The sequence below is a fragment of the Papio anubis genome, chromosome 2, assembly GCF_008728515.1.
Source record: "Papio anubis isolate 15944 chromosome 2, Panubis1.0, whole genome shotgun sequence".
Taxonomy (NCBI): domain Eukaryota; kingdom Metazoa; phylum Chordata; class Mammalia; order Primates; family Cercopithecidae; genus Papio; species Papio anubis.
In genome coordinates, this window is record NC_044977.1 from 179,672,042 (window position 1) to 179,697,646 (window position 25,605).

General features: G+C 34.9%; 1 protein-coding gene across 42 annotated transcripts in view; it reads right to left on the bottom strand.

The window, feature by feature from the left end:
- Nucleotides 1-25,605, bottom strand: part of CLASP2 (cytoplasmic linker associated protein 2) — a 221,060-nt gene that overhangs the window by 135,796 nt on the left and 59,659 nt on the right. For 25 of the 42 annotated variants that reach the window (XM_031663835.1, XM_031663794.1, XM_031663823.1 and 22 more), the window contains 3 exons: nucleotides 17,664-17,810; nucleotides 5,823-5,905; nucleotides 592-684 (listed from right to left, as the gene is read on the bottom strand). In XM_031663835.1, the coding sequence (XP_031519695.1) occupies nucleotides 592-684; nucleotides 5,823-5,905; nucleotides 17,664-17,810 (323 nt within the window). Of the gene's footprint in view, nucleotides 1-591; nucleotides 685-5,822; nucleotides 5,906-17,663; nucleotides 17,811-18,187; nucleotides 18,480-25,605 lie in introns of those variants that run through there. The other 17 variants (XM_031663824.1, XM_031663819.1, XM_031663822.1 and 14 more) reach the window with 6 other exon arrangements.

Genomic DNA, 25,605 nt, shown 5'->3' on the forward strand with positions numbered 1-25,605 from the left:
AATATTATTTTAAATTTTATCAAATATTTTCCTTAAGGAATTTAGGCTACATAAAATATTCTTAACTCAAGGGTATCTGACCTTTATAAATGAAATCACAGGAGAAATATGCATTACATTCACATGGGAAGAAAAAAAGCCAGATAAATGCACATCCTGTTGTGAATTTATACTGATGCTATAAAAACACTGAGTATGCAGGTAAAGTGCTATGAAAACACTGAGCATGCAGGTAAAGTGAACTGCTTTACTGGTAAACCTTACATGACTTGAGGATAGTGCTAATAAGCAACTGTGTAAGTCCACAGAAAGGCCAAAGCCCTGTGAATCTCACATTGCGCTGATCAGTCAAAAACAGCACATGTGGTGAGGCTACCAAATGTGTAGGCACCATCTGATAAGCCAAACCAAAATAAAAATCGATCCTAAACCAGAAAATGAGTATTTTATCAATATATTCTCCAGAAAGAAATGTTACCTACCAGACTCTATTTTATAAGTGAATACCATATAGTACTACTACTGAATTTCCATGTTTTTTAAAAGGAACATCAATAAAGAAAGAAGATAAAATTAAAGACAAAAACTTACTGCATTGGCACGCTGATCCCAGTCATGTTTGTCATCTGACAAAATTTCCCTGATTTTATTTAATGTTTCTTCGAGTTCTCGACTAGAATAAATCTTAAAAAAAAAGATTCAGAATTATAACAGTGTTTCTTGCCATGAACAATATCAAAATTATGCCCTGATGTTTAAAATAATCTTTCACCTACTAAGTTTATTTCTCATTCTAGCACCATTTCTAATGGAGAATAGAAATACATTATAGACAACAATAACACAAAACGCTTTTTCTTCCTTGTTACCATTTTTGCTATTTCTTCCCTCATAAATAACTTCAAATATGCTCTTAAAATGTTTTGTAATTTTAAAAACAAGATGTCAAATATCTAAGAATAAATAAAAGTCTAATTTCTCAAAATGACTTCAAGTGTATAACCTATCTTATTGCATTCATATACATATTACACAATATTACCAAAAGGACATGTTTTAAGTTAGTTTTGATTTTCTCTCTTCTGTCATGATAAACTGTAGTCAGGATAGCTACATGTTTTGTTCCCTCTGGAGCCAATCCTTTGTCAAACTGCTATTCACCATTATTCTTTCATTCATTTAAAAAATATTCACATAACACAAAGGTACTATGCCAGGCAATGGGGAAGACTATGGTTAGCCAAAATAGACACGGTCTTTGCTTTATGGAGAGTACAATCTACTCAGGGAGATTTTAAAAATCAATCAAATATGAAACTACAAATAGGAAGTCCCACAAAAGAAAACGAAAGTTTATACATAAGAGGGGTATGACCTATGAGGAAAGTCAAGATTGAGCTGAGAGCTAAATAATGTGTAGGATATCATTAGGCAAAGTGGAGAGATTTGCTTTCCCTAGAGAGTTAATATCATGTGCAAAGGCTCTGTGACAAAGTAAATGAAAGAAGGCCAGAGTAAGGAATAAAAAGTATAAAGGGAACCGGGAGAAGAGCCAATGACCCAGGTGTGAGGATGGAACAGCTATAACCACATTGTTGACCATGGGAGGAGACAATGCAGAGGAATGAGAAATGAGAAATAGACTCCTGGTGATACCAACTGAGTCTCTTCATCAAATTGCCTTACATCTTTCACTTTCAACGCTATTAAATTCACCTTTTGCTTAACAGAGAGTAAGAGCAAGAGAGAGAGAAAGAGAGTGCTTGCAAACGCAAAGGAGAGCAAGGCATGAGACAAGGCTGGGACGAGGTAGGTGGTGACCAGGTAACATTCTGTTATGTGGTTAAAGAAACTTCTGAGCTAGCTCTTTCCTGCCTCTTACCTTCTCTTCACAATACCCCTCTGCCATTTTCCAGAATGTTCAACCACCCCTAATCTTATGATGCATTCCCCTGGAACACAATGCAAGGTTCCCCTTCCTCCAGTAAGGAAGAAGAGAGTCAACTCAAAAATGTACTTCTTTAAACATTCTTTTAGCAGGTATACAAGCAAAAGAAGCTTGAAAACCCACTAAGTTAGGTATCTGTTGCAGTAGAATGATTCCTAGGTTTCTAACTTTTGTAACTGATTAAGTAATGGTTTACACACAGAGAATACTGGAAGACCATTATTTCAGTTTCAAACAGGATAAGTTTGAGGTGTCTGAGACATCTGAAAGAGGGCGTCAGGTAAACAATCACAGTGGACAAAATCATTTTGGAACTCAGGAGAGATGTGGCTTGGAGGTTAAAATCTGGGCATTACCTAGATAAAACGTAGGAACTGAAGCCAGCGGTTTGAAGGAGGTGACTCAGTAAGAAAACAGAGAATGAGAAGACAGGGCCCAGAACTAACCCTTAAGAAATTCCAATATTCAACAGCCAAGTAGAGAAGGATGTGCTTATAAAAGAGACAGAGATGAAGTGGACAAAGATGTAGAGGAAATAAAATGGAAGAACATTACATCACAAGCACCTAAAATTAAATGCCAAAACAGTGGCTATAGTCAACAGTGCTAAATACTGATAAAAGAACAAGGAAAAAAAAATTCCAAACGGGTTGATTCTGGTGCCTCAACGATGATCAGTGATTTACTCAAGACCTGTTTCAACGTAAGAATAAGCTAGAAAGAAGTGGGATGAAGTGAGTAACAAGTTATAGAAATACCAAGTACAGACAACTCTTTTGGAAAAGCTGACTGTGAGGGTCAAAATAAAAAATAGTGTCTGGAAGATACGGAGTCCAGTGAGACTTTTTTTTTTTAATTGAAGAATCCAGCCACGTTAAGAGATAAACAGAAAGAGCTTGAACCCACATGAGATTACTGATTGTGTAAATGTATTAAGGAAGCAGAAAATACTAGGCTTTGGAGCACTGGTGGAGGTGCTGGCCTTTGAAGAAGGACCATGTTCCTGGAGCAACAGGACAGAAGGAATGTACAGTAGAGAAGAATGTTAACAGAAAGATCATGCTCCCATTTGATGGTGACTGCTTATTTACTAAAGTAAGGGGCTGAGAGAAGAGAGGAGGACAGAGACAGGCTGATGGATAGAAAGGAAAGAAACATGTCTGATAGCTATATTAAGCAGAGAAATAACTGATCACAGAAACATAGTAAGGATATCAGATTACTGAGGGCTCATTTTATGTGAATTCCACTAAAAATCATGAGCCCTAACATGTGACTTTCTCTAACAGCACGGTTTCAGGACATAGAGAAAATAAAAAGTTGGGAATATCCACAGTTGTAGGTTTGTAAAATCCGTATTTTTAAAAAATCACTGTTTAATACTTTGTTATGAAAAAAAAAAAAAAAAAAAAAAAACAGAAAAGCAAGGGATTTTAGTATATTATGTACAGTCCTACCACAAGAAACCATGGTATCAAAGCTTAGATAAGAAGGAAATCAAAGCATAGATGAGAAGGAAAGTATAAAGTGATGGATGATTAATTGAGAGTGAGTAGAAAAGACAATGGACTGAAGATCCTTGAAATCATGCAGAAGTAGTTGTTAGAACTTCAAAAAGCAAGGGAATCCTGGTCAGTAATGAGATACTTCAATTAACAACTTCGGAAACATAACAGTAACACACAGATGATATCAAAATCCAACGTGTGACTATGAACTGGGTAGCTATGGTGAAAGTGAGGAGGAGGTCTAGAAATTGAATTCATCAAGAATGTGTGAAAATTTAGGAAAATAATAATAGCTAACATACACTTCTTACACTTCATCTGTACTGTCATAGCTAGCCTCACAATAACCCTTGGCATAAGTACTAATAATTCCCATTTTAAGATGAGGAAACTGAAGTACAGAGGGTTAAGTAATGTACCTAAGGTTACACAGCTAGTGTGGTAGAGCTGGGATTCAAACGTAGGCAGCACTGGAATGTTGTCAAGATCAGTACATGCCAATAATAAGAAGGCTGGCCAGGGAGTATGAACCTCATATAAATGGGTATAGAAATAATGGTCACAAAGTAATAATGAGGAGTGAAAGCACAATAAACTTATTATCAATTACTAAGAGTATGAGAGCCAAGAATAATAAACAGCTTCTTTAAAGAGGGTAGAAAAAAAAAATCAGATTCTAATCAAGGAAAGAACATTGAATGGACCCTTTAAAAATGGGGTTAAAGCTTAGGGGAGTTGCTGCTTATGAAAAAGATGTTTCCAAGGGAACAATGGAAGGTGTGGAACATTTACAGGGTGGTGAGGGTGGCAGAGAGGCCCAGCTGGAAGAAAGCAATGAGTAATTGTAAAATAGCCTTTTCCCCTCCATATAGTTGAGTAGCCCTTGGCTGCCCATACCATGATGTTACCAGTCTGACAAGAACATACTGAACAATAAAAATATTCAAGTTCAACTAAGTTTTACTGATTGTTCCTACAACACTAATCTTCCCCTTATATGAAAGGCTGTAAAACACAAAAGGAGGAAGTGATATGTTTTCCCTATTATTTAAAAAATATCTTAAAATAAGAAAAAACATATGTCTCAATAAAGGGATAAAATACAGTCAAACCAGAAAACTTGTTAAAGCTTTCTTCTAACTTTTTAAGATGTTAAATACCTTAAGGACAATTTTCCTTTCAGAGAGCTAAAAAGGTAATACAGGCAATAGAAGGCAGTTCGCAAGTAAAGCGATGTGAGAATATTTTCAAATAGACATGCTAAAGAGTATTCACACCCATCATACTGGTAAAAATATTCTGAGTTACAACAACAAGTATTGGCAAGGATGTGATGAAATTAGAACTATCATACCTTTCTCACAGGAGTCTGAACTGGTACAACAACCCTATAGGGTAACATCTAAGTAAACTTAAAGATTATAACCATGCAATTCTACTCCTGTGTTTATACCCTAAAGAAACTCCTACCTACAAATAATCAAGGACATATGTACAAAAATATTCATTGCAGGCTGGTGTGGTGGCTCACGCCTGTAAGCCCAGCACTTTGGGAGGCCAAGGTGAGGAGTTGGAGACCAGCCTGACCAACATAGTGAAACCCTGTCTCTACTAAAAATACAAAATATTAGCTGGACGTGGTGGCGGGGCGCCTGTAATTTCAGCTACTCAGGAGGCTGAGGCAGGAGAATCGCTTTAACCCAGGAGGTAGGAGGTTGCAGTGAGCCAAGATTGTGCCACTGCACTCCAGTCTGGGCAACAGAGCAAGACGTCATCTCAAAAAAAAAAAAATTCATTGCAGCATGATATGGAATAGCCAAAAACCAGAAACAACCTATAAACGCACTGTGGTCTGTTCATACAATAGAATACCACATCAATCCAAATGAATGAACTAGAATCACAAATTTTACATTGGGAAAAAATATAAATAACACCACTGTAAAAAGTCAGGTTGTAGAATGTTACATACAATATAACATTTATGTGTAGTTTTAAGTCATGGAAATAATACTCTTATTTATGCATGTGTCCACTTTACTTCAATAACATCTGTATGAATGACTTCCAAATTTCTATCATCAACTAATCTAATACTCTGTGAGCTCAAAACTCATTAATTTAAGAATCTGAACACTGCAGTATAATGTGATTCAACAATATGATTCAATTCTATTTCAGCCTCACTGAAAAATCACTTGAAAATCTAATTGTACCAACAAATAATGGCTTAGTGGTAATAAGCCAAATATTTTATTTATATAGCTATTTAACAAAAAAAAAATTCTTAAAAAGGGACAGAGACAAATAATTATACGAACAGGCACATAGGTAATATTCATGGGGAGTGCCGCTGGTAGCCTTACCTGAACAGAAGGGACATCTGTAAAAGCTTTTATAAAATCATCTTCATCAACTGCTCCAGCACCTCCTTCCTTAGAAGCACCTGCTAATTAAAAGGAAATTAATTTCCTAAGATTCACTTTTAAGCATCTTAACATTAATGACAACATGAAAAATAAAACTCTTTTGATATCAACAAAAGTATAATTTTGAGGGATATTCCATTTTATAAGAAAGCATTTAAAAAATCTCCAACTTTCAGAAAGGTCAAGGTACTTTGTAATGCCAATTAAGTATAAGGTGCTAGCCTAGGCTGGTTGTAATATTCGAACTGTTAAGAACACAGCCCTGAAACCCACCTCCCTATTCAATGCACTTGCAAACACACATAAACATAAGGATAAACATTTTAAAAGTTGAACAGCAACTTAAAATCAGTAATTGATAGAGTGGTGCAGAAAATCTGTGTATGCTACCATGGTCAGGAAAGCATTCATGAAAGAAATGAGAGTTGAAATTAAACTTAATTACACAAACAAATCTTCCGTTATTGCACATTGACAATAAAAAAGTAAACTTAGTAGGCAGTAGTTATTGAAGAGCCAATAATTAAGCTATTCTTTCAGCTCTAAACCTACTCTCCTATATATACTCTGCTTTGAGATGCTGAACCTAGTATTCATTAAACCAATTTTTCTGTTGATTTTAATGGTTACCTCTCCTCTTAAACTCTGGCAACGGGGGTGTTGGAGAGAGACTGGAAGTTAAAGGAAGGGACCTGTTTCTTCCTGACTGCTTTCCATTCTTTGCAGTAGAATCCTAACAACTCTGGTAGACCACCCATTCCAGGAGCAGCACCTGACTCCAGTTTGCAGTTTTTCTAACACTCACTGAATCAGCTCACTGTGCCATCACATAGCACCAACTAGCTTCCACCCTCTCCTTAGAGGTCTGAGTCCCAGATCTGTGGAGTCCCTGAGTTCTCATTCCTGAATGCAGGCTCCTTTTACAATGTGACTTTGCAGCTCATCCTATCCAAAAACAAAGTCCCCAACCAATAAGTGGGGCAGAGTACCCTACAATTCTTGAGTTGAGACAAGAGAGGCTAAGGCAGTTCTGACTGATGATTCCCCAGTGTCAAGCAGGAATAAATCTTCTCTGGAAGAAAGTTGTTTCTGGTAGGTCCAAAGGACTCCCACCAACTAAGTTCAAGCAATGAGTTCACAATCAAAGATCAAATACACAAGAAGGCAAGAGTCAGAGGCAACAGATAATAGATTTGAGAACTGTCGATATTAGAATTGTCCAGTACAGATTACAGAACAGATGTGTATATGTTTAAAGAAATCAAGGATGGACTCAAAGATGACAATCAACAAGAGGCCATTAGGAATAAACAGATGAACTTAGGGGTAGGAGGATGAAACAACTTGAACTGAGTAATACAACAGTTGAAATTTTTAAAAAATTTAAACATATTTAAGAACAAATTAGAGAGCTGGAAGATACACCTGTATACATTACCCAAAATGTGGCAAAGAGAAAAAGGAAATGGAAAGACATAAAGAGATACAAAGGACAGCATGAGAATATCTAATTAACATACGTCTATTGGGGCATCTGAAAGATATTTAACGAGATAACAGCTGTGAAATTTCCAGATTAATGAAACAAGAATCTTTATAAATTCAGGATGTGCAACATAACCCAAGCAGGATAAATAAAAAGAAATCCAAACCTAGAATTTGGCGGTGTAACTGCACAACTCCAAAGACAGAGACAGTAATCAGAGAAAGAAGAGATCACCTAGAAAGGAACAACAATTTGAACAACAGATTTCTCAAGTGCAATAGTGGAAGCCAGGGAGAATATACTAATAATATCTTGCAAGTTTTGAAAGAAGAAAATATTGGCAAAATATTATCTAAATTGTGTACCTAGCAAAAGTAATTTTTTGGACTACAAGTGGAAAAAATTAGATGCGCTGAAAATGAATATAACAAAACCGTCATTACTATTTAAAATGGTATGATGGTATCAGGGAGTGGCAAACTTTATCTATAAAGGGCCACACAGTAATATTTTAGGCTTCAAAAACTGAAGTGAGATAATGTATAAATTAACTGTTCAATTTAGCCATTCTACAATGGATATGTATTTCAAAACATGTGGTACACAATAAATACACATAATTTTAGTTGTCTATACATATACACACATATATATAGTAAAATCATTCAAAATTCAACTTTCTAAGGTAGCTGGAAATAAAATCAATATACAAAAATCAATTTCATTGCTAAGCACTAGCAACGAAGTTAGAAATTTTAAAGAGTGAAAAAATTTGGGAAAATAATAATTTTTAATGTGATATTAAAGTACCGAAATAAATGGAGAGCCGGGTGCCGTGGCTCACACCTGTAATCCCAGGACTTTGGGAGGCTGAGCCAGGCGGATTGCCTGAGCTCAGGAGTTTGGGACCAGCCTTGGCAATATGAAGAAACCATGTCTCTACTAAAAATAAAAAATAAAAAATAAAAAATACAGAAAAAAACAGCCAGGAGTGGTGGTGTGTGCCTGTAATCTCAGGCACGAGAATCGCTTGAACCTGGGAGGCAGAGGTTGCAGTGAATGTGAGCTGAGATCGCGCCACTGCACTCCAGCCTGGGTGACAGAGCGAGACTCTGTCTCAAAAAAGAAAAAAAAATTACAAATGAAATAAATGGAGAGATATTCCAAGCTCATGAACAAGAAGGAATGGTATCATGAAGTGTCCAGTCTTCCCTAGGTATTGCAATAATAATCAAGCTTCCAAAAAGGTTTCTTGTGGAACTTGTCAAGCTGATTCTAAAATCTGTTTGGAAGAGCAATGGGCCAAACACTCCTGCAGAAGAAAAGAGGGGCTACTTGCGCTGCCAGACATCAAGACTTACAAAGTTTTAGTGCAGGGATAGATGAACGAACCAAATAAATAAAATGGAAAGTTCTAAAACAGACCTACAAATGTAAGAAATTTTGATATATGAAAAAGAAGTGACTCAGATCAAAGGGGAAGGTAGAAACTATTCAATAATAATGTCCCAAAATTCAACAAAATGCAGAGACAACGGATTATTCGTTTTTTTTTTTAAGTTTTTCCTTGTCCAGTATTAAAACTTACAGTAGACATTCTACTTCCCTTAGGAAAATGGTAGGCATCCAAACTCAAATCAAATATACAAACAAATATTCCAAAACCCACAGAGAGCAAATAAAATTACCCATATCCCTTGCTTTTAATACAAATAAGAGACAAATAACACTTCAAATTTCATTTCAAGTAAATGAGGAAAATATAAACATCCAAGACAAGCGATGTTACAGAGCCCTTATTGAAAAAAATCAGAGGAAACTGTGTAGAAAAGAATCCTGGTAGTTGTATAACGTAGATACCAACTAAGGTTCTCTCTAGGACAAGAGGTAAATAGCAATTAGAAGCGGGAGGTATCCTTTTGAATCTTGGTGTATAAAGAAAAGGAAGAAACAAAAGATAAGGGCTCTATTCAAATAAGACGGTAATCACAGAATCAGAAGTAGAAAGCCCCCAACAAATCATGTAGTAAAGAAGGTGCATTTCACTATACCAACAGAAGAGGGCACTCTTAAACTTAAAAACTAAGCAAACCTTTTTTTCCTGGCCTCAAGGAATCCACTTGTTTCTTGAGGTCTATGAAAATCCAATATATCATCATAAACAAAATAAATAATCTGACATCTATACTGTTCTTCAATAAGAAAACAAAAGAACAGAAATATTTTCTGCTGATAAAAGTAACTCCCTAAAATTAAAAAAACACCTACCAAGAAGGAAAAAACTATAACATAATTCTCCAACATAAATTCAATATAACTAAACAGCAATTATAGGTATAAAAGAAAGATGAATGAGAATATAAAAAATTCTGAATATATATAAAAGATATGAAAAGACAGCTGGCTAAAGTCAGGAAAAAATTTTTGTTTGTTTATTTATTTATTGAGACGGAGTTTGGCTCTGCTGTCCAGGCTGGAGTGTAGTAGCGTGATCTCAGCTCACTACAACCTCCGCCTCCTGGGTTCAAGCGATTCTTTTGCCTCAACCTCCAGAGTAGCTGGAACTACTATAGGCACATGCCACCACACCCGGCTAATTTTTGTATTTTTAGTGGAGACAAGGTTTCACCATATTGGCCAGGCTGGTATTGAACTACTGACCTCAAGTGATCCGCCCACTTCGGCCTCCCAAAGTGTTGGGATTACAGACGTGAGCCACTATGCCTGGCCAAAAATTTTGTTTAAAGACGAAATCATCTGAGAAATAAACAGTAAATTACCAACTATCCAAGAGAGAATAAGTATATTCTGGTTTGAATTTTAAAAGCTATAAAAAATATTCTTAGGACAACTGAGAAAACTTAAATATGTAGATGAGCTGACTAAAAGGAAGTGAATATATAGGTTAGTAAATTTACAGAAAATAAAAGAGCTAGAGAAATAAATAACATCACAAAGAAATGAGACAAATACAGAACACAGGACAATCTTAAAAAACAACTGGCCTAGACTCCAAAAAGTCAATGTCACAGAGATAAAAACTGATGAGGGAACTGTTTTACAGATAACATTATAGAATTCTCAGGTGTGGTGGCTTGCATCTGTAATCCCAGACTTTGGGAGGCCAAGGCAGGCAGATCACTGGAGGTCAGGAATTCAAGACTAGCCAGGCAACATGCTGAAACCCCGTCTTTATTAAAAATACAATGGGCATGGTGGTGGACACCTGTTGTCCCAGCTACTTGAAAGGCCGAGGCAGGAGAATCGCTTGACCTGGGGTGCGGAGGTCGCAGTGAGCCGAGATCACGCCTCTGCACTCCAGCCTTAGCAAGACTCCATCTCAAAAAAAAAAAAAAAAATCTGAACTTCACTAGAATATAAACTCCAAGAGGCCAAGGTCTTTTGTTCATTTACATTTCCCACAGACTTCAAAACTAGCAGCACACTAAAAGCCTTCAGTAAATATTTGCAAGCTGTTGGCCAGACAGACAGGTAGAGGAAAAAAATGCAAATTAAAGAATCATCATTTTTTACCCATCACAATGGCAATAATTAATGAGGCCGGTATATTCAATGCTGCAGAAGGTAAAATATTGTCTTTATTAAAATTAAAAACACATAAAGCCTTTGATTAAACAATTCTATTTAGAGGAATTTATTTTATAAAATAGAAACAGGAGAATTTCAAAACATGTAAGTACATGAAGATCTGAATTTTCTGCAATGACTTAAGCAGGCAAACAACCTGCATGACATCGACAAGGAAAGAGTTTATTAAATCATGGTGCATCAATAATGTGGAATACTGTATCACTAATTAAAAGGATGCAATAGCTGTCATTCTTGATGCTGAAGGATGTTCTGTGAAAAAAAGCAACTTGTGAAGTTTTTATTAGTATGTTTAACACGGGAAAAATAAAACCTAATATGAGTGCCTACAGAAATGAACATGGAGTAATATGTTGAAGAATACATATCAAACTTAACATTAGTTACACCTCAGGGTGATGGGATTAGAGAAGCAAGACGTTATTAAAGTTTTTTAAAACTCTCCATTGTTTGATTTAACAATGAGGATGACTTTCTTTTTAAAAATCAAATTATGTCTTTCAATTCTTTTCATTAGTAAGAAACACATAAACTGGTTTTTAAAGAGAGAAATCATCAGTTAATGAAAAAAATAGTTTATATTCACATGTCCTTTATAGAAACAATGCTTCTTACCAAATCAACTATATTAGAATGTAAGTGATAAATGTAAGCTGAGCACGCAGTTATTATAATTTCTACTTCATATGGATCAACTATAATGATTCTAACTAATGGAAAATTCTTCATATGTGAGATCTATAATAGTACCATTTCACTCTTTTCTGAGGTAAACCTTCAATTTGTATTCCCATAAGAGACTTCACAATTTTCTAATACCCAAATTTCAGTCAAAAAGTACAGGCAAATAAAGTATGGGAGGACCAAAATGCTAACAATAATTAACACTAGTTGGCAGAATAATGGGCAGGTACTGTATCTTTTTGTAGTAAGTTTAAAACCATGAATTAAACATTCCATACGGTCCTTTTTTTTTTTTTTTTTTTGAAGACAAGGTCTCGCTGTCACACAGTTTGGAGCACAGTGGTGTGATTACAGTGCACTACAGCCTCAGCCTCCTGGGTTCAAGTGATCCTCCCATCTCAGCCTCCTTAGTAGCTGGGACTATAGTTATGGGCCATGACGCCCAGATAATTTTTGTATTTTGTGTACAGACAGGGTTTCGCCATGGTGCCCAGGCCGGTTTCAAACTCCTGGGCTCAAGTGATCTGCCCACCTCCACCTCCCCAAGTGCTGTTATTACAGGTGTGAGCCACCATGTCCAGCCCAGATATGGTCCTCTTTGTTGATTAACATGGAGCCTTGCACATAGTAAGCTCTATATACAAATGTAAATAGAAACAGTAACTTATCCACAGAAAGGCTAGGTCTTCAGTTGGCCTATTCAATTTCTCTTAAACATTTTGAATTCCTCAAAAAATAAATCTTGCACAATAAAATGTCTTTGTCACTTTAATTTTTGCACAGGAGGTAAAACAAAACTGGTGTCAAATAATATTACAGTAAAACACATATTCTTATACATAGTAAGAAATGATGCAACTTACTATTTTATAGTTAAAATAATTTATATGTTATTTACTCAAAGCATACGTACTGTATAATCAAAGTTAAGACAGAAAGCATCAGGGATGGATAGTCAAGGATCTGGGATTCACAGTAATTTCAGACAGACTGGTGACTGGCCAATCCCTAAATTCCAGATTTCGATAATAGTGATCTGCTATATGGGATTAAAAATAATAAATATGTACCATATGCAGTATTACTTAGGAGATTACCCAGAAATGATACAAGAGGAAGCCCCTGACAGTGGGTCAAGCACTGGGTTCTCGTCTCATCTTGTCTCATTAGATGGTTACTAATAACCATCTGATCTTGGGCACATCATTCAATGCTCTGAGGCTCAATCTCTCTTCCTGAATCTGGGTCAGATCATCTTTAACACCCCTTTAAGGTGAAAATCTTCTGAGTTTTAGTATCTTCTTCAGTAAGGGAAGAAGAGAGGAAGAAAACAAAACCAAAACACAGAAGTGTTATTTGGTTTCACAGAAAGCTCAAAAACAAAATAATTAAGGTCTACTAGTCAAAATGTGGGATTCCAGAATTAAAAAACAAAATTCTTAAGATTTGTTTTATTACATATACTGATTCTTGTGATCTTTATTTGTTCAAAAGAAAACAATTTTGTTGTCTGCATGAAGGGAAAAATGGGAATAACTAGCATCATTTGTAGAAAATAGATATTTGGACATTCTTAAAATTTCAGGTTAGACAAAGTAAAGTAAAACAAATAGAAAATATCCTAAAGATTATTAGTAAGTACTACTATATGTAAAATTGCAGTAATCACCTAATTATAAGAACTGAAAGTTAAAACGATTTCAAAGTAGTCTTTGACATTAGATAGAAACAATACAGAGAAAATACACTGTCCACTAGAGTGAGTGAGTGAGTGAGTGAGTGAGTGAGTACAAGAGAACTTTAAGAATTGAAGATTTGGTCAATGATGTGTCTCAATGATTACATACAAGCTTCAATAACAAATCACTAACCTCAAAATCTGGTACTAGTTATTTCTAAAATGATAATTATATCATCATCTAATTCAACCCTTATTTTTAAAGAAGAGTAGCAGCCAAAATGATTGATACAGGAATAGGGATATTATTGTAACCCGGAAAATAAACTTGAAGAAGGCAATTTCAACAAGAAAATACTGAAAAGCATTTCTATTTACAATGTAAAAATTAAAGGTCTGCTTATTCCAAATGCTCTATTTTGCTGGGAATCATACTAGTTGAGCTTTAAAACGACTGATTTATGGATGCCGAAAAGTAGTGATCATTTCTGTAGATTACAATCTCAGTGCTATAGAATCTAAAAGAAACCTTATTTACCAATAGAAATTAGTATGATGGCAGTATAACAAAGTGATTTTTGTGCTTTGTCCTCTTACTAGATAAATGACCCTGGGCAAGTTACTTCTCTAAATTGCAGTTTGCTCATCAGTAAAATCAGTTTGCTCAGAGATGTTCTTATATACACGTATTCTTTCATTTAAATCTCAGAATCTTTCATTTTGAAATTTAAATGAAAGAATATATATAAGACCATTAAAGAATTGTATTAAAAATTGTTACCTAAAATACTGTAAAGACATAAATATTTTAAATAATCAGGTACTTTCAACAATTCTAGTAACCATTGAGCCAAAAGAAGAAAAATGTGTTTATCTAAATTCCTATTATGAAGTTAGAAGTGTTATTCAGAAAACAGACTATTTGAGAATTTACTTTATCCTTATTCTAATTAGTAATGCACAAAGTTAACACTTTCAACACTTACATAATATGGATTTTTATAGCAATGATATTTATATTGGTATGAACCTAGCCATAGCCTTTTTTTCAAGTCTCCTTGGCTTAAAGGCTACACAATTATTAATACAGTATGAGAAGAAAAGGATGGCATACGAAGGCCAAAGAACAAAGCAAATTAACGTACACTAAAGATTAAACACAAGACTTATGAGCTTTAATTAACTGGATAGGATACTTTGCTAAAAATAGCATACAGCCCTAATCTTGATAGATATCTCTGGAAGAAGTAAAATACATTCCAAAACTACAAAAGCAGATTAAGTCACGATTCCAAAGAAGCTCACTATTTTTTTTTATTTTGGTAATCTTACTTGAAAATGAGATTTGTCAAACCCAGTGGGCTGTGTCAAGCTTATGTCACTATTATACATTTCCACCTACTATATTCCTTTAATTAGAAGCTAATTACATTTATCTATTTATTATATACCTTGGAATAGCAAATAATACATTTAGACTGAATCACCACCATTCAATGTAAAATCACGGGAAAGAGAATGTATAGTCCAGAAAACAGAATAGTCATGAAGAAAAACAGAACAATCTTCAAGTATTTGAAAGCATATTGACAAATAATTCATTTTCCCCGCATATGCTACAAGGAGGTAGATTTTAATGCAACATAAAAAAGAATTTGTTTGTTCAGAATTGAAATGGCTTGTTTCTGGAAAATACTTTGCCAAACTGAAAGAATGCTAAAAATCCCTGCTCTTTCGATCCAGTGAACTTTAGAAATTTATTCCAAAGAAATCATTGCAGATGTGCTGAAACATAGATATAAAAGAATGCTGACACGGTTTATAGAAGGAGAAAAGGCTTACGGCAACCTAGGTATTGTTTAGCCATGAATAATTTTCAATTAATAATTTAAGACAATGAGAAAATGCTTAGGGTAAAATATAAGTTAGAAAAAACTATATAATGAATAGTGCCAATTTTGTTCTTCTCCCAAGAAAATATTTGTATACGTAAAAATAATTGGAAAAGTAACTGGAAGAAAAATCATAATTTAGCAGTTGATTATGTCTATGTGTAGTGGCACAGCAGGTAATTTTTGTTCTAAATTTTAATTCAGAGCAGATGGTACTACTTTAGTCAAGTCGAATAATCACCTATCAGGAATTTTATTAAAAAACTATGTGACTCCCAAGGTCTTTTCCAACTCAAAAATTCTACAACTGTAAGAAAACTTTCCACAACCAATTTAAAAATCAACAAGTCTCTCTGCCAAGACCAGAAAAACTAAAGTTAAATTTTCAAAGAAGGACTGACAGCCAAGAATGGCATTTATTTCAGAAGTAATATCAATATCCTCTGGCCAGTAGCTCTTTTCTTAGATAGAAAAAAGGCAACGAACCTAAATGAGCTGTGATTTAAAAAAAAAAAAACAAAAAAAACAAGAATATACCTGCAATTGCCAAAACGAAGAAAAAGAAGGAAGAAGAGGAAGAGAAAAAGGAGAAAGGAACGAAGGCTTCTCCCTTATTTTTGGCAGAAAGGCTGGTGCCTAGATGGCTAATAAAATCTTTAAGTGATTAATTACTATAATCATGAAAGCTACTTAACCTTTTCATTTAACTGGTAGGAACAGAAACTACAAGAATGGGGGTGGGGGAGCTTAAGAAAGTTTATCCTTTTTACAAAAGAGTATCTGATTATATCAATATGATTAATATCAGAATTAAGTGGTTCATGATAGGTAATTTTCAATTTTCTTCTAAAAAGATACCAAACCATGAAAAAAAAAATTATAAACCACTGATTCAATTCATAAAATGTTAAATATTATCACCACAAATCTCAAATATTCATCTATTTTGAGCTAAAAAGACAGTTTCATAAAATTATTATAGTATCATAGATTAGAATTCTGTAATTCAAAATTAAGAAAAATATTTTCCTTGTAATGACTGAAGAGAGCTATTTGTTATAAAAGGAAGAAACCAAAAAATGTCATAAACTTTTTACTAGCGGTAAATAGGAACGCAACATAATAACTATCTTCTAATAGGATATCATAACTAACATTTGGATGAGAATATAACCATAAAATTACAAGACAAAAAGAAAATAATTAAAAATCTAAAGTACAGATTACTTGAAACATCCAGAGAAATCAGTAAGACGTTTTAATTTCAGCTATTTAGTTACATCTGCATATATATGTATACACACATATGTGTATGTATATATATCATACCATCTTTATTGCTAATTGTATGACACAGAAGATAGTTTAAATGAAATACTTATGATAGTTTTTCTATATTTAGAATCTCATATGATGGGAAAAAATTGGAGGTTGTATAGAAAGATCAAGGGAACACAACTCCTTATGGAACCTGGTCAAGATACATAGTTTATTTTTCTTTCCTTTTTGGTTTTTAATAAAAAGTACTATAGACAAAAAGAAAAAAAAATCCTCAAGACCATGATTTTCTCACCAGTTATTATAAACAAGGAAAGATCTGTTTTCCCAAAATATCACAACTAAGACATAAATTTATTTTTAAAAAGGAAAGGAAGGAAAAGAGAAAGAGATTACCGTCCTTTTAGAATTAAATACTTACCCTTATTTTCACAGATTCACTTTATCAGAAAGATTTGGCAGAAACTAACACCGGAAATATACTCATGGTTTTCTAATTAACACACGAAAGAACATGCACTAAAAAATTTAAAGATAAACAATATGCCAAAACCAGTTCTAATATGATCAATGAATATGCTATATGTTGTAAAATTGCATGAAACCTGCTTTTTCTTATTTTCCTATTATAACTTAATACAGGAACCATTTTTGAGGCAATTTTACTTGACCACCACCCATCTCCTATTGTGACAAATGATTCAATACCCAGTATCTTCAACCATTTTTTAAATGCTGCAGTATTTAAGACTTACTACCTAAAGGAAGGTGTAAAAACATTACATAATTCAACATTTCTGTAACAGCTATTGTACTTGAAAATTAGTAGCCAAATTCTGAAAAACCTGTTCTCTGCTTAAAAAATAAAAAAAAAACCCAAAAAACTTCCATAAATCTTTTTCAAAATGGCATCTGAAAAATAAATACCCTCAAGAAGAGACTAATTCACATATGTTCTTAGAGGAAATAGCAGTATACAATATTTTATACATTTCAAAAGGGTATCATATTCTTCTGAGTGTTGCAACAGACTCCAGATCTGCAATCGTGCTGCAGTCATGAATAAACATATTCCTCTGAAGTTCTAAGTATGTGTGGCCATATCAAGGGCATGGAGCATGCATAACAGATTCAAAATGGATTTACATTACCTCCAACCTTAGGGCCACCTGCTGAACCAGGCTTCCTTGCACTGTTGACAGGATTTCCGGATGTTTTAGGTGCAGGAACCTTGAAGGCTGAAGCAGCTGATGACGGCCTATTTCCATCCACTGATTCTTCATCATCGAAGCTTTTATCTGCACAAAGCATTCGAAAAATGTATTTAAGAGAACTAAGCTTTGATCCATTTTCCCTAAAGCTAAAAAATAAAATAAAGCCATATATAAAATCATTACTTTGGTAAGATATATCATATACAATAAAGGTCCTTTGAATAAGCATTTATATATTGGCTAACACTATATAAAATAATCCTCTGTAATTCAAAATCAAAATGCATTATTTTCACACTTCTTATACATATTAAGTCAAAACATAAAACAAAACATTAACTCTAAAGGTAGTAAAAGTATTTTTCATATTTTTGCTACTCTGCATTTTCTGCCAGCTCCTCCCATAGTGTATCTTCTAGCATGCCCTGCCTTATTCCTTATACCCAGATGCTGCAACTTACAATCACAGATCCGTTTGCAAATCAGTCGCCTCATTCCTCTGAAAGCTCTTAATTTCCCTCACCCTAGGAGGCTCCCAATAGTTCACATGGCCAAATACAGTAAATTCGATACTAATCAAAGATTCTATCAAAAAAAGACAGAAACAACCACAGAACCACCACTGAGGTTTGTGCCGGCATTTTTCTTTCTCTTCCCTGCCCTAGGTGCTGCAACAGCCAATCAGCTACAAGGTGACATCATCTTATGGCAGCTACTGCCAGATGAAAGGTAAAAATTCTCCATGCATCTAAAAAATTCTCTATTAGCTATAATCTTTATTCTATATCAAAATTTCAAAGGCATTCAAAACTAAAGGTTTAGAAATCTATGTTTTTCTTACTTGACATGAAAATATATATAAATAGAAAATAAGGTTTTATGCAATATTCATTCTGCTGGGATGCTTATTGCATCAGTAAAGCATAGACTGCCACAGTGCTCATTACTGTGCATAATTAACTCTGTAATCTTAAAATCTGCTCTTTATTTAAGCCATAGAAACCAAACAAAACAATTTGTTTTCATAAATGATTCTACAAGGCTCCTTTCGGAATATGAATGACCACACTAGTATCATCTACTTATATGCAAATGAAACACCTCCCAGCATCCTCTCTCTCTCTCTCTCTCTCTCTCACACACACACACACAGTGTATTCTACTCTCCTGAGAAGATGGTTTTCTCTAGGACCCTGCACAATCAACCATGACAAACAACATGGGCGAGGCAGAGAAGCAGCTTTACCACACACTTCAGATGAATATGCCAGAATCTTTTCCTTTCAATGGACTTTCTTTACTTAAACAAATACCCAGTCACCTAGAATTAAATAATTCCTATAGAGATACTATTAAATATTTTTAAAGAAAAATAACTATTTTAAATATATAACTATTTAATATAACTATTAAATATATTTTAATGAAAATATGCCAAGAAAGTTTTAAGACTTTTATTTATTAAAAGAAAAAAGAATCAAATAGACACTCTAAAGCCACACACTCTATTTCAGAAAGTGTTTTTAAGTAATACAACTTGCAGGAAAAAATTATCTTCTACTCTTAAAAAATAGTTTTTTTAGCATAACACTATTAGGGAATCAGTTTGGATAAATTAATAAGCTTAAAACCTATGCAGTACATAGACTGCTTTGTTAAAAACACTAATACAAATCCAAATAAACTTTTTTGCTACTGTTATGTTAAAAAAAATGCAGTTAAGAAAGAGTAGACATACAAATCTACAGAAAGTTAAGCATTGAAACACAGAGTAGCCAGAAGTTCCCATGGAAACAGTATTCTGTTCCTACACACACACACACAAGAATTGAAAAGAGTAAATATGTCCCTATTTTAAAAAAAAATTAACTCTTTTCTCAAACTACTGGGAAATTAATTTTTTAACTTTTTATCAAAATACAGCAAAGCATACAAATCATAAGTATATAGCTAATTAATTTTCACAAAATGATCATGCAGTATAACCAGTATCCAGATCCATAGATTATTACCAGCATCCTGTAAGTGCCCTCAAGACTCCTAAAAGTCTACATTTCCTACCAAAGCTAACTAGTCTTGAATTCTAACACTTGGTTTTGTTCATTTTTGAACATTATATAAAATGAATCATACAATATATATTCTGGTATCTAGCTTCTTTTTACTCAATGTTGGAAGATAATGTTTGGAAGATTCATTTTCATTGCTGATAGTTTTCTACTGTATGAAAGTACCACAATTTATTAATATCCATTCTACTACTGACAGACACGGGCTGTTCCAGTATGAGGTTATGGTAAAATGGTAGTACTGAGAGGTAAGCAAACAAACTCAAGTCTAAAGATTTGAGCCTTACTGAGGAAGTAGTAAACATAATAATTTATTTTAGATTATAGTAAGTCAAAGATGCATAGTAATATCTACGGCACCAGTCCTCGAAATGGGGCCCCTATACCAGCAGCAAAATATCACCTGGCAATTTGTTAAAAATGCAAATTCTTGGTCCCCAACCCAACCTACTGAATCAGAAACTCTAGAGATGCAGCCTAGTAATCTGTGTGTCAACAAGCCCTTCCATTCTGATGCATGATTGAGTTTAAAAATCACTCCCCTAGGGGAGGGGATGGCATTCTTTTTCTATAAAGGGCCACACAGCAAATATTTTAGGCTCTGTAAACCATACACATATGGCCTTTCCATGCAACTACTCAATTATGACATTATAGCACCAAAGCAGTTATATACACACAATATGTAAACAAATGGGTGTGGTTGTGTTTCAAGAAAATTTTATATACAAAAACAGGAGGGCAGATGGATTTGATCTGCAAGTAACAGTTTGCCAATCTCTGCTCTAGGCTAACTACTAAAGAAGAGTAAGTAGGCTGGGCGCAGTGGCTCACACCTGTAATCCCAGCACTTTGAGAGGCTGAGGCAGGTGGATTGCGAGGTCAGGAGATCGAGACCATCCTGGCTAACACGGTGAAACCCCGTCTCTACTAAAAATACAAAAAATTAGCCAGGCGTGGTGACGGGCACCTGTAGTCCCAGCTACTTGGGAGGCTGAGGCAGGAGAATGGCGTGAACCCGGGAGGCAGAGGTTGCAGTGAGCCTAGATTGCGCCACTGCATTCCAGCCTGGGCGACAGAGCGAGACTCCGTCTCAAAAAAAAAAAAAAAAGAAAAGAAAAGAAAAGAAAAGAAAAGAAAAGTATACACATAGAAGAAAAAGAAAATAAATTTAAAATATCTGATTAACTGAAGAGAGACAAAAAGAAAAATAAAACAAGTGGACATGATAGAAAATAAAATAGTAAATATAAAACCAAGTATATCAGTAATTCTCTTAAATATAAATGAACTAGTACAAGTGAAAAACCCAGACTGGATTTTTTTAAAACAGACTGCTTAAATGAGATATATTTTTACCTACAAGGTCACAAAAAGGTTAGGGAAAGATAGACCAGGGAAAACACAAATCAAAAGAAAGCTGGTGTAGCTACACTAATTTCAAACAAAGCAGCTTGAAAAAGCATTACTAGAGATAGAGATGTTTAACAATGAGAAAGAGGTTATTCCATGGGAAAAAAAAAATCAGAACCCTGAATATTTATGTACCTAGTAACACAGCTTCAAATATATAAAACAAAAACTGAACTAAAAAGAAAAATAAATAAAACTATAAACATAGGAAGAAATAAAATTTTACCCACTTCCAATAAGGTTATAGATTTTTTTTACTATTGGCTAAAAGAATCCATAAAACGAATTCATTATCATTAGCCCTAAAACTTAAAATTTGTTAAACATTTGTAAAGGGTTATAAATATTCTGGGCTTAAATTTTTTTCTAAATAACGATGAAATATCAAAACAAGTCTCGATTATTTTCTTCCTAGCAGCTATCACTTACTGAAATAACAGACACTGATTTTTATATGTGGATTGGAAGCTTCTTAAGGAGCAGAAACTTTGTCTTGTTTATGCTGCAACCCCATTACCTAGAACAGTCTAGGAATAATCGTCACAGCCAACTAACTCTTCCTGCTGCTTACCTTGTCCCTTAAAGTTTATTCTCAACATGGCATCCTGGGTTGAACAAAGTCATATCACACCACTGTTCAAATCCTCCTGTAACTACATAAAAAGGTCTACCAGAACTCTAAGATCTTAATTGTCACGCAGGTCTCTCCAACCTTATCTCCTACTTCTTTCTCTCTAATCCCCCCCACTAGCCTAGCCTCCCTCTAATGATTCATGGCAGAGCCTTTGCACTTGCTCCTTCTGCCTAGAATGCTTTTTTCATCCACATCCATACTGTTCACTTACCATCTTCATGTCTTTATTCATCTGTTGCCTTCTCAATGAAGTTTTCTCTGGATACTAAATATCACAAACTTCCCAATACCCTGGTACTCTGATGTATCCCTGCCTGTGTTATTTTTTCCTAGCACTTATCATCTATATATTTTACTTATTTTACTTATCTGTGTCCTGCTACTGAAATATATGAGCTATAGGATTAAAAACTTTTGTCAGCTTTGCCCCTGTTATATCTTCAACATGTGAAACAATATCTAGAATGGCACACATTTCACAGTATGGAGACTTTCAGTCTCCAGTGAAAGCATTACTAAGTTATTTAAAGCAATATTACAAATGCAAATAATGATACACACTAAATAATGTAAATATTTTATACATAATAAAAGCAATAATTATTTTATAATATAGTAAAAAATACAAGGATAAAACCAGTACAGTGGAGCTAGTTCTATTCTGAAGGCCTTGTGGGGCAAAGGGAACAGAATTCAAAACCCACATTAGATGCAGTGTCTAACAGAGGACTCTTCCCCAAAAAGCTGGTATACCAAACAACTATACCCTCGAGGTTAAAGTAAATCACAAATAAGATCTTAATTTTCCTACGGTCAATTCCTTTCAAGCTCTTCTTGAAAGAGAATAACAGAGAAGTGAATCAAATAGAGTGCTTCATTAAGGTCAACTGCTTGGGCGGTCCAGACACTCAAGACCTTAAACTCTGTGGGCTCAGACAGGTAGTACTTCCAACCAACAGCCAAACAAAATGCAAACTTTCCCTGGGAAGTGTCCAACCAACAGCCAAACAAAACGCAAACTTTCCCTGGGAAGTGTCTGGCCTCAAATTATTCCCACAAATAATTTCCCAAAAGGCACCAGGTACAACAGGAATCAAGAAATCATGAGCCAAGAACAATATAAAAAGAAAGACAATAAGAAAAGACCCACTTAAAATCCTAGAGTTATCGGACATGGACTATGCAATAACTAAGCAAACTTGACTTTGGGAATTGAAAAATTATTAAAAGTGACATAGATTTTTAAAATAACCAAATGCAATTTCTACAAATAAAAATATAGTAACTGAAATTTAAATTCAGTGGGCAGGCATAACAGTAGCTTAGACACAACTCAAAGGATCATTAGTGAATTGAAAGACAAATCAGAAGATATTATTTAGGATACATATAGTAGGTGCTATAATACTGAATAAACAAAAGAAGAATCAAACACAAAAAGCAAACTACAAATTATGATTATGTTGACACTTTTGTTCTTGCTCCAAAGTTTCAAAAAGAGAGTGGTATGGTTGGGTGCAGAAACTGAACAAGATAAGCATATTAAAATATATTGAAGGATAGAAATTATTAAAGTGAGCAGGCTGCAGTGGTTTTCTATATAATGGAGATGGGAAAGAAGGAAAGAAAATGGAGAAAAGGAAGAAATAGAAATAGAGAAGGAAGAGATGGAAATGAAGGAGGAAGAGATGGAAATGGAGGAGGCAGGAGATGGAGAAGAGATGAAATACAGGAGGAGGAAATGGAGAACAATGGAAGAGATGGAGGGGAAGAGGAGGTGGATGGAGGAAGCGATTAAAAATAGAGCAGGAAAAAGAGGAGGAAGAGACTGAAGGAAAGAAGGAGTAGAAGAAGGGAGAAGGGGAGAAGGAAAAAGAAGACCAAGTTAAGATAAGGTTTTACCTTTTGTTGCCTCAAGTAACACTTGGAAACTGTCCCCAGCAAGCACTGAAACACTATAGGCCCACAATGACGTATCTGCATGCCTGAAAGTCAAAAAGCTCTGAAAACCCAGCTTTTGTCTTTTAAACTCATTTGGTAGCATAAAACTGATCTGAACTCAGCTTATGACAAAACATGATGTGAACTGACATGAAGCTATTTATGTGTATTCTACTCAGTATGAACTCACATACATTTAATGGCAAAAACATGGCTGGGCGTGGTGGCTCACGTCTGTAATCCCAGCACTTTGGGAGGCCAAGGTGGGTGGATCATTTGAAGCCAGCAGTTTGAGACCAGCCTGGCCAACATGGCGAAACTTCATCTCTACAAAAAACACAAAAATCAGCCAGTTGTGGTGGTGCATGCCTGTAATCCCAGCTACCTGGGAGGCTGAGGCAGGAGAATCCCTTGAACCCAGGAGGCAGAGGCTGCAGTGAGCCAAGATCGCGCCACTGCACTTCAGCCTGGGCAACAGAGTGAGATCCTGTCTCAAAAAAACAAAACAAAACAAAACAAAAAAACAAAAAAACCCAAAAAACATTAATGTGCTTAATTATAGGGTACTGCCCCAAGCCCAGCAGAAACAGTTACATAATGCATGGGGTAGGACCTTGTTAATTTTCTAAAATCTAATACATTCTGAATTCCAAAACACAAGTGGACCCCAAGGTTTCAGATAAGGGTCTGTGAATTTATATTAATCATGCCTTGTCCCTTTTTTTCTTTTTCTCACTTCAGGAAAGCCATGTATTGAAATGGCTTTCTAAACTTTCCATCTCACTTTTTTTTTTTTTTTTTTTTTTTTTTTGAGGCAGAGTTTTGTTATTGTCACCCAGGCTGGAGTGCAATGGTGTGATCTTGGCTCACTGCAACCTCTGCCTCCCAGATTCAAGCGATTCTACTGCTTCAGCCTCCTAAGTAGCTGGGATTACAGGCATGCACCACCACATCCAGCTAATTCTGTCTTTTTAGTAGAGATGGGGTTTCACCATGTTGGCCAGGCTGGTTTCAAACTCCTGACCTCAGATGATCTGCCCGCCTTGGCTTCCCAAAGTGCTGGGATTACAGGCATGAGCCACCACGCCTGGCCTCCACTTCACTTTTATGGGTACGTGTATTCCAAAACCCGAAACTTCTGCTTCTCAAATTCATATAAAAGATGAAAAACTGCTCCATTTTACATGGCAAATAAAAGAGCAAGCCAAAATTTATACCACATCTCATAGAAAAAAAAAATACATCTTGTGTGAATTTTCTTCAGCGAAACAAACAGTTCAGTAAGAAGAACCCCCAACACCATGAATTTTCATGCATAAAATATGCTCCGATTCACATTAAGTAGTTTCTTATACCAAAGTTCCTCTTTTCCCTTGAAGTTGTATCCTTCCTTATTCTAATTAAAACAATGAACAACAAGACGTGGGATTTCTAAACTGTTTTACACTCTTGCATATCCAGCAGTGACTATGGTTATATCTAACAGCTAAATTACAAACTGAGATTAGGAAACAATAATCCCTATAAACTATTATACCACAGATGCCTCGGAAAACTCAAATTTCAGCTGTCTACACTTTCCACACTGTGCTTTTGCAATGGGAAGCTCTCCTTGGCTTTTCTCTAATCTCACAGGTACCTCAAGCTAAGTCTCTTCTGCTGGCTGTTCTTTCTCTACCCAACAATTAAATGTTGAATATTCTCCTTTTCTCCAGACTACACACTCTCTAAATGACCTCACTTATTCTCAATGGTTTTAAATACCTTCTATATGCTGACAGCTCTCAAATATTTGTCTCTAGCCTAGACCATCTCTGAGTTC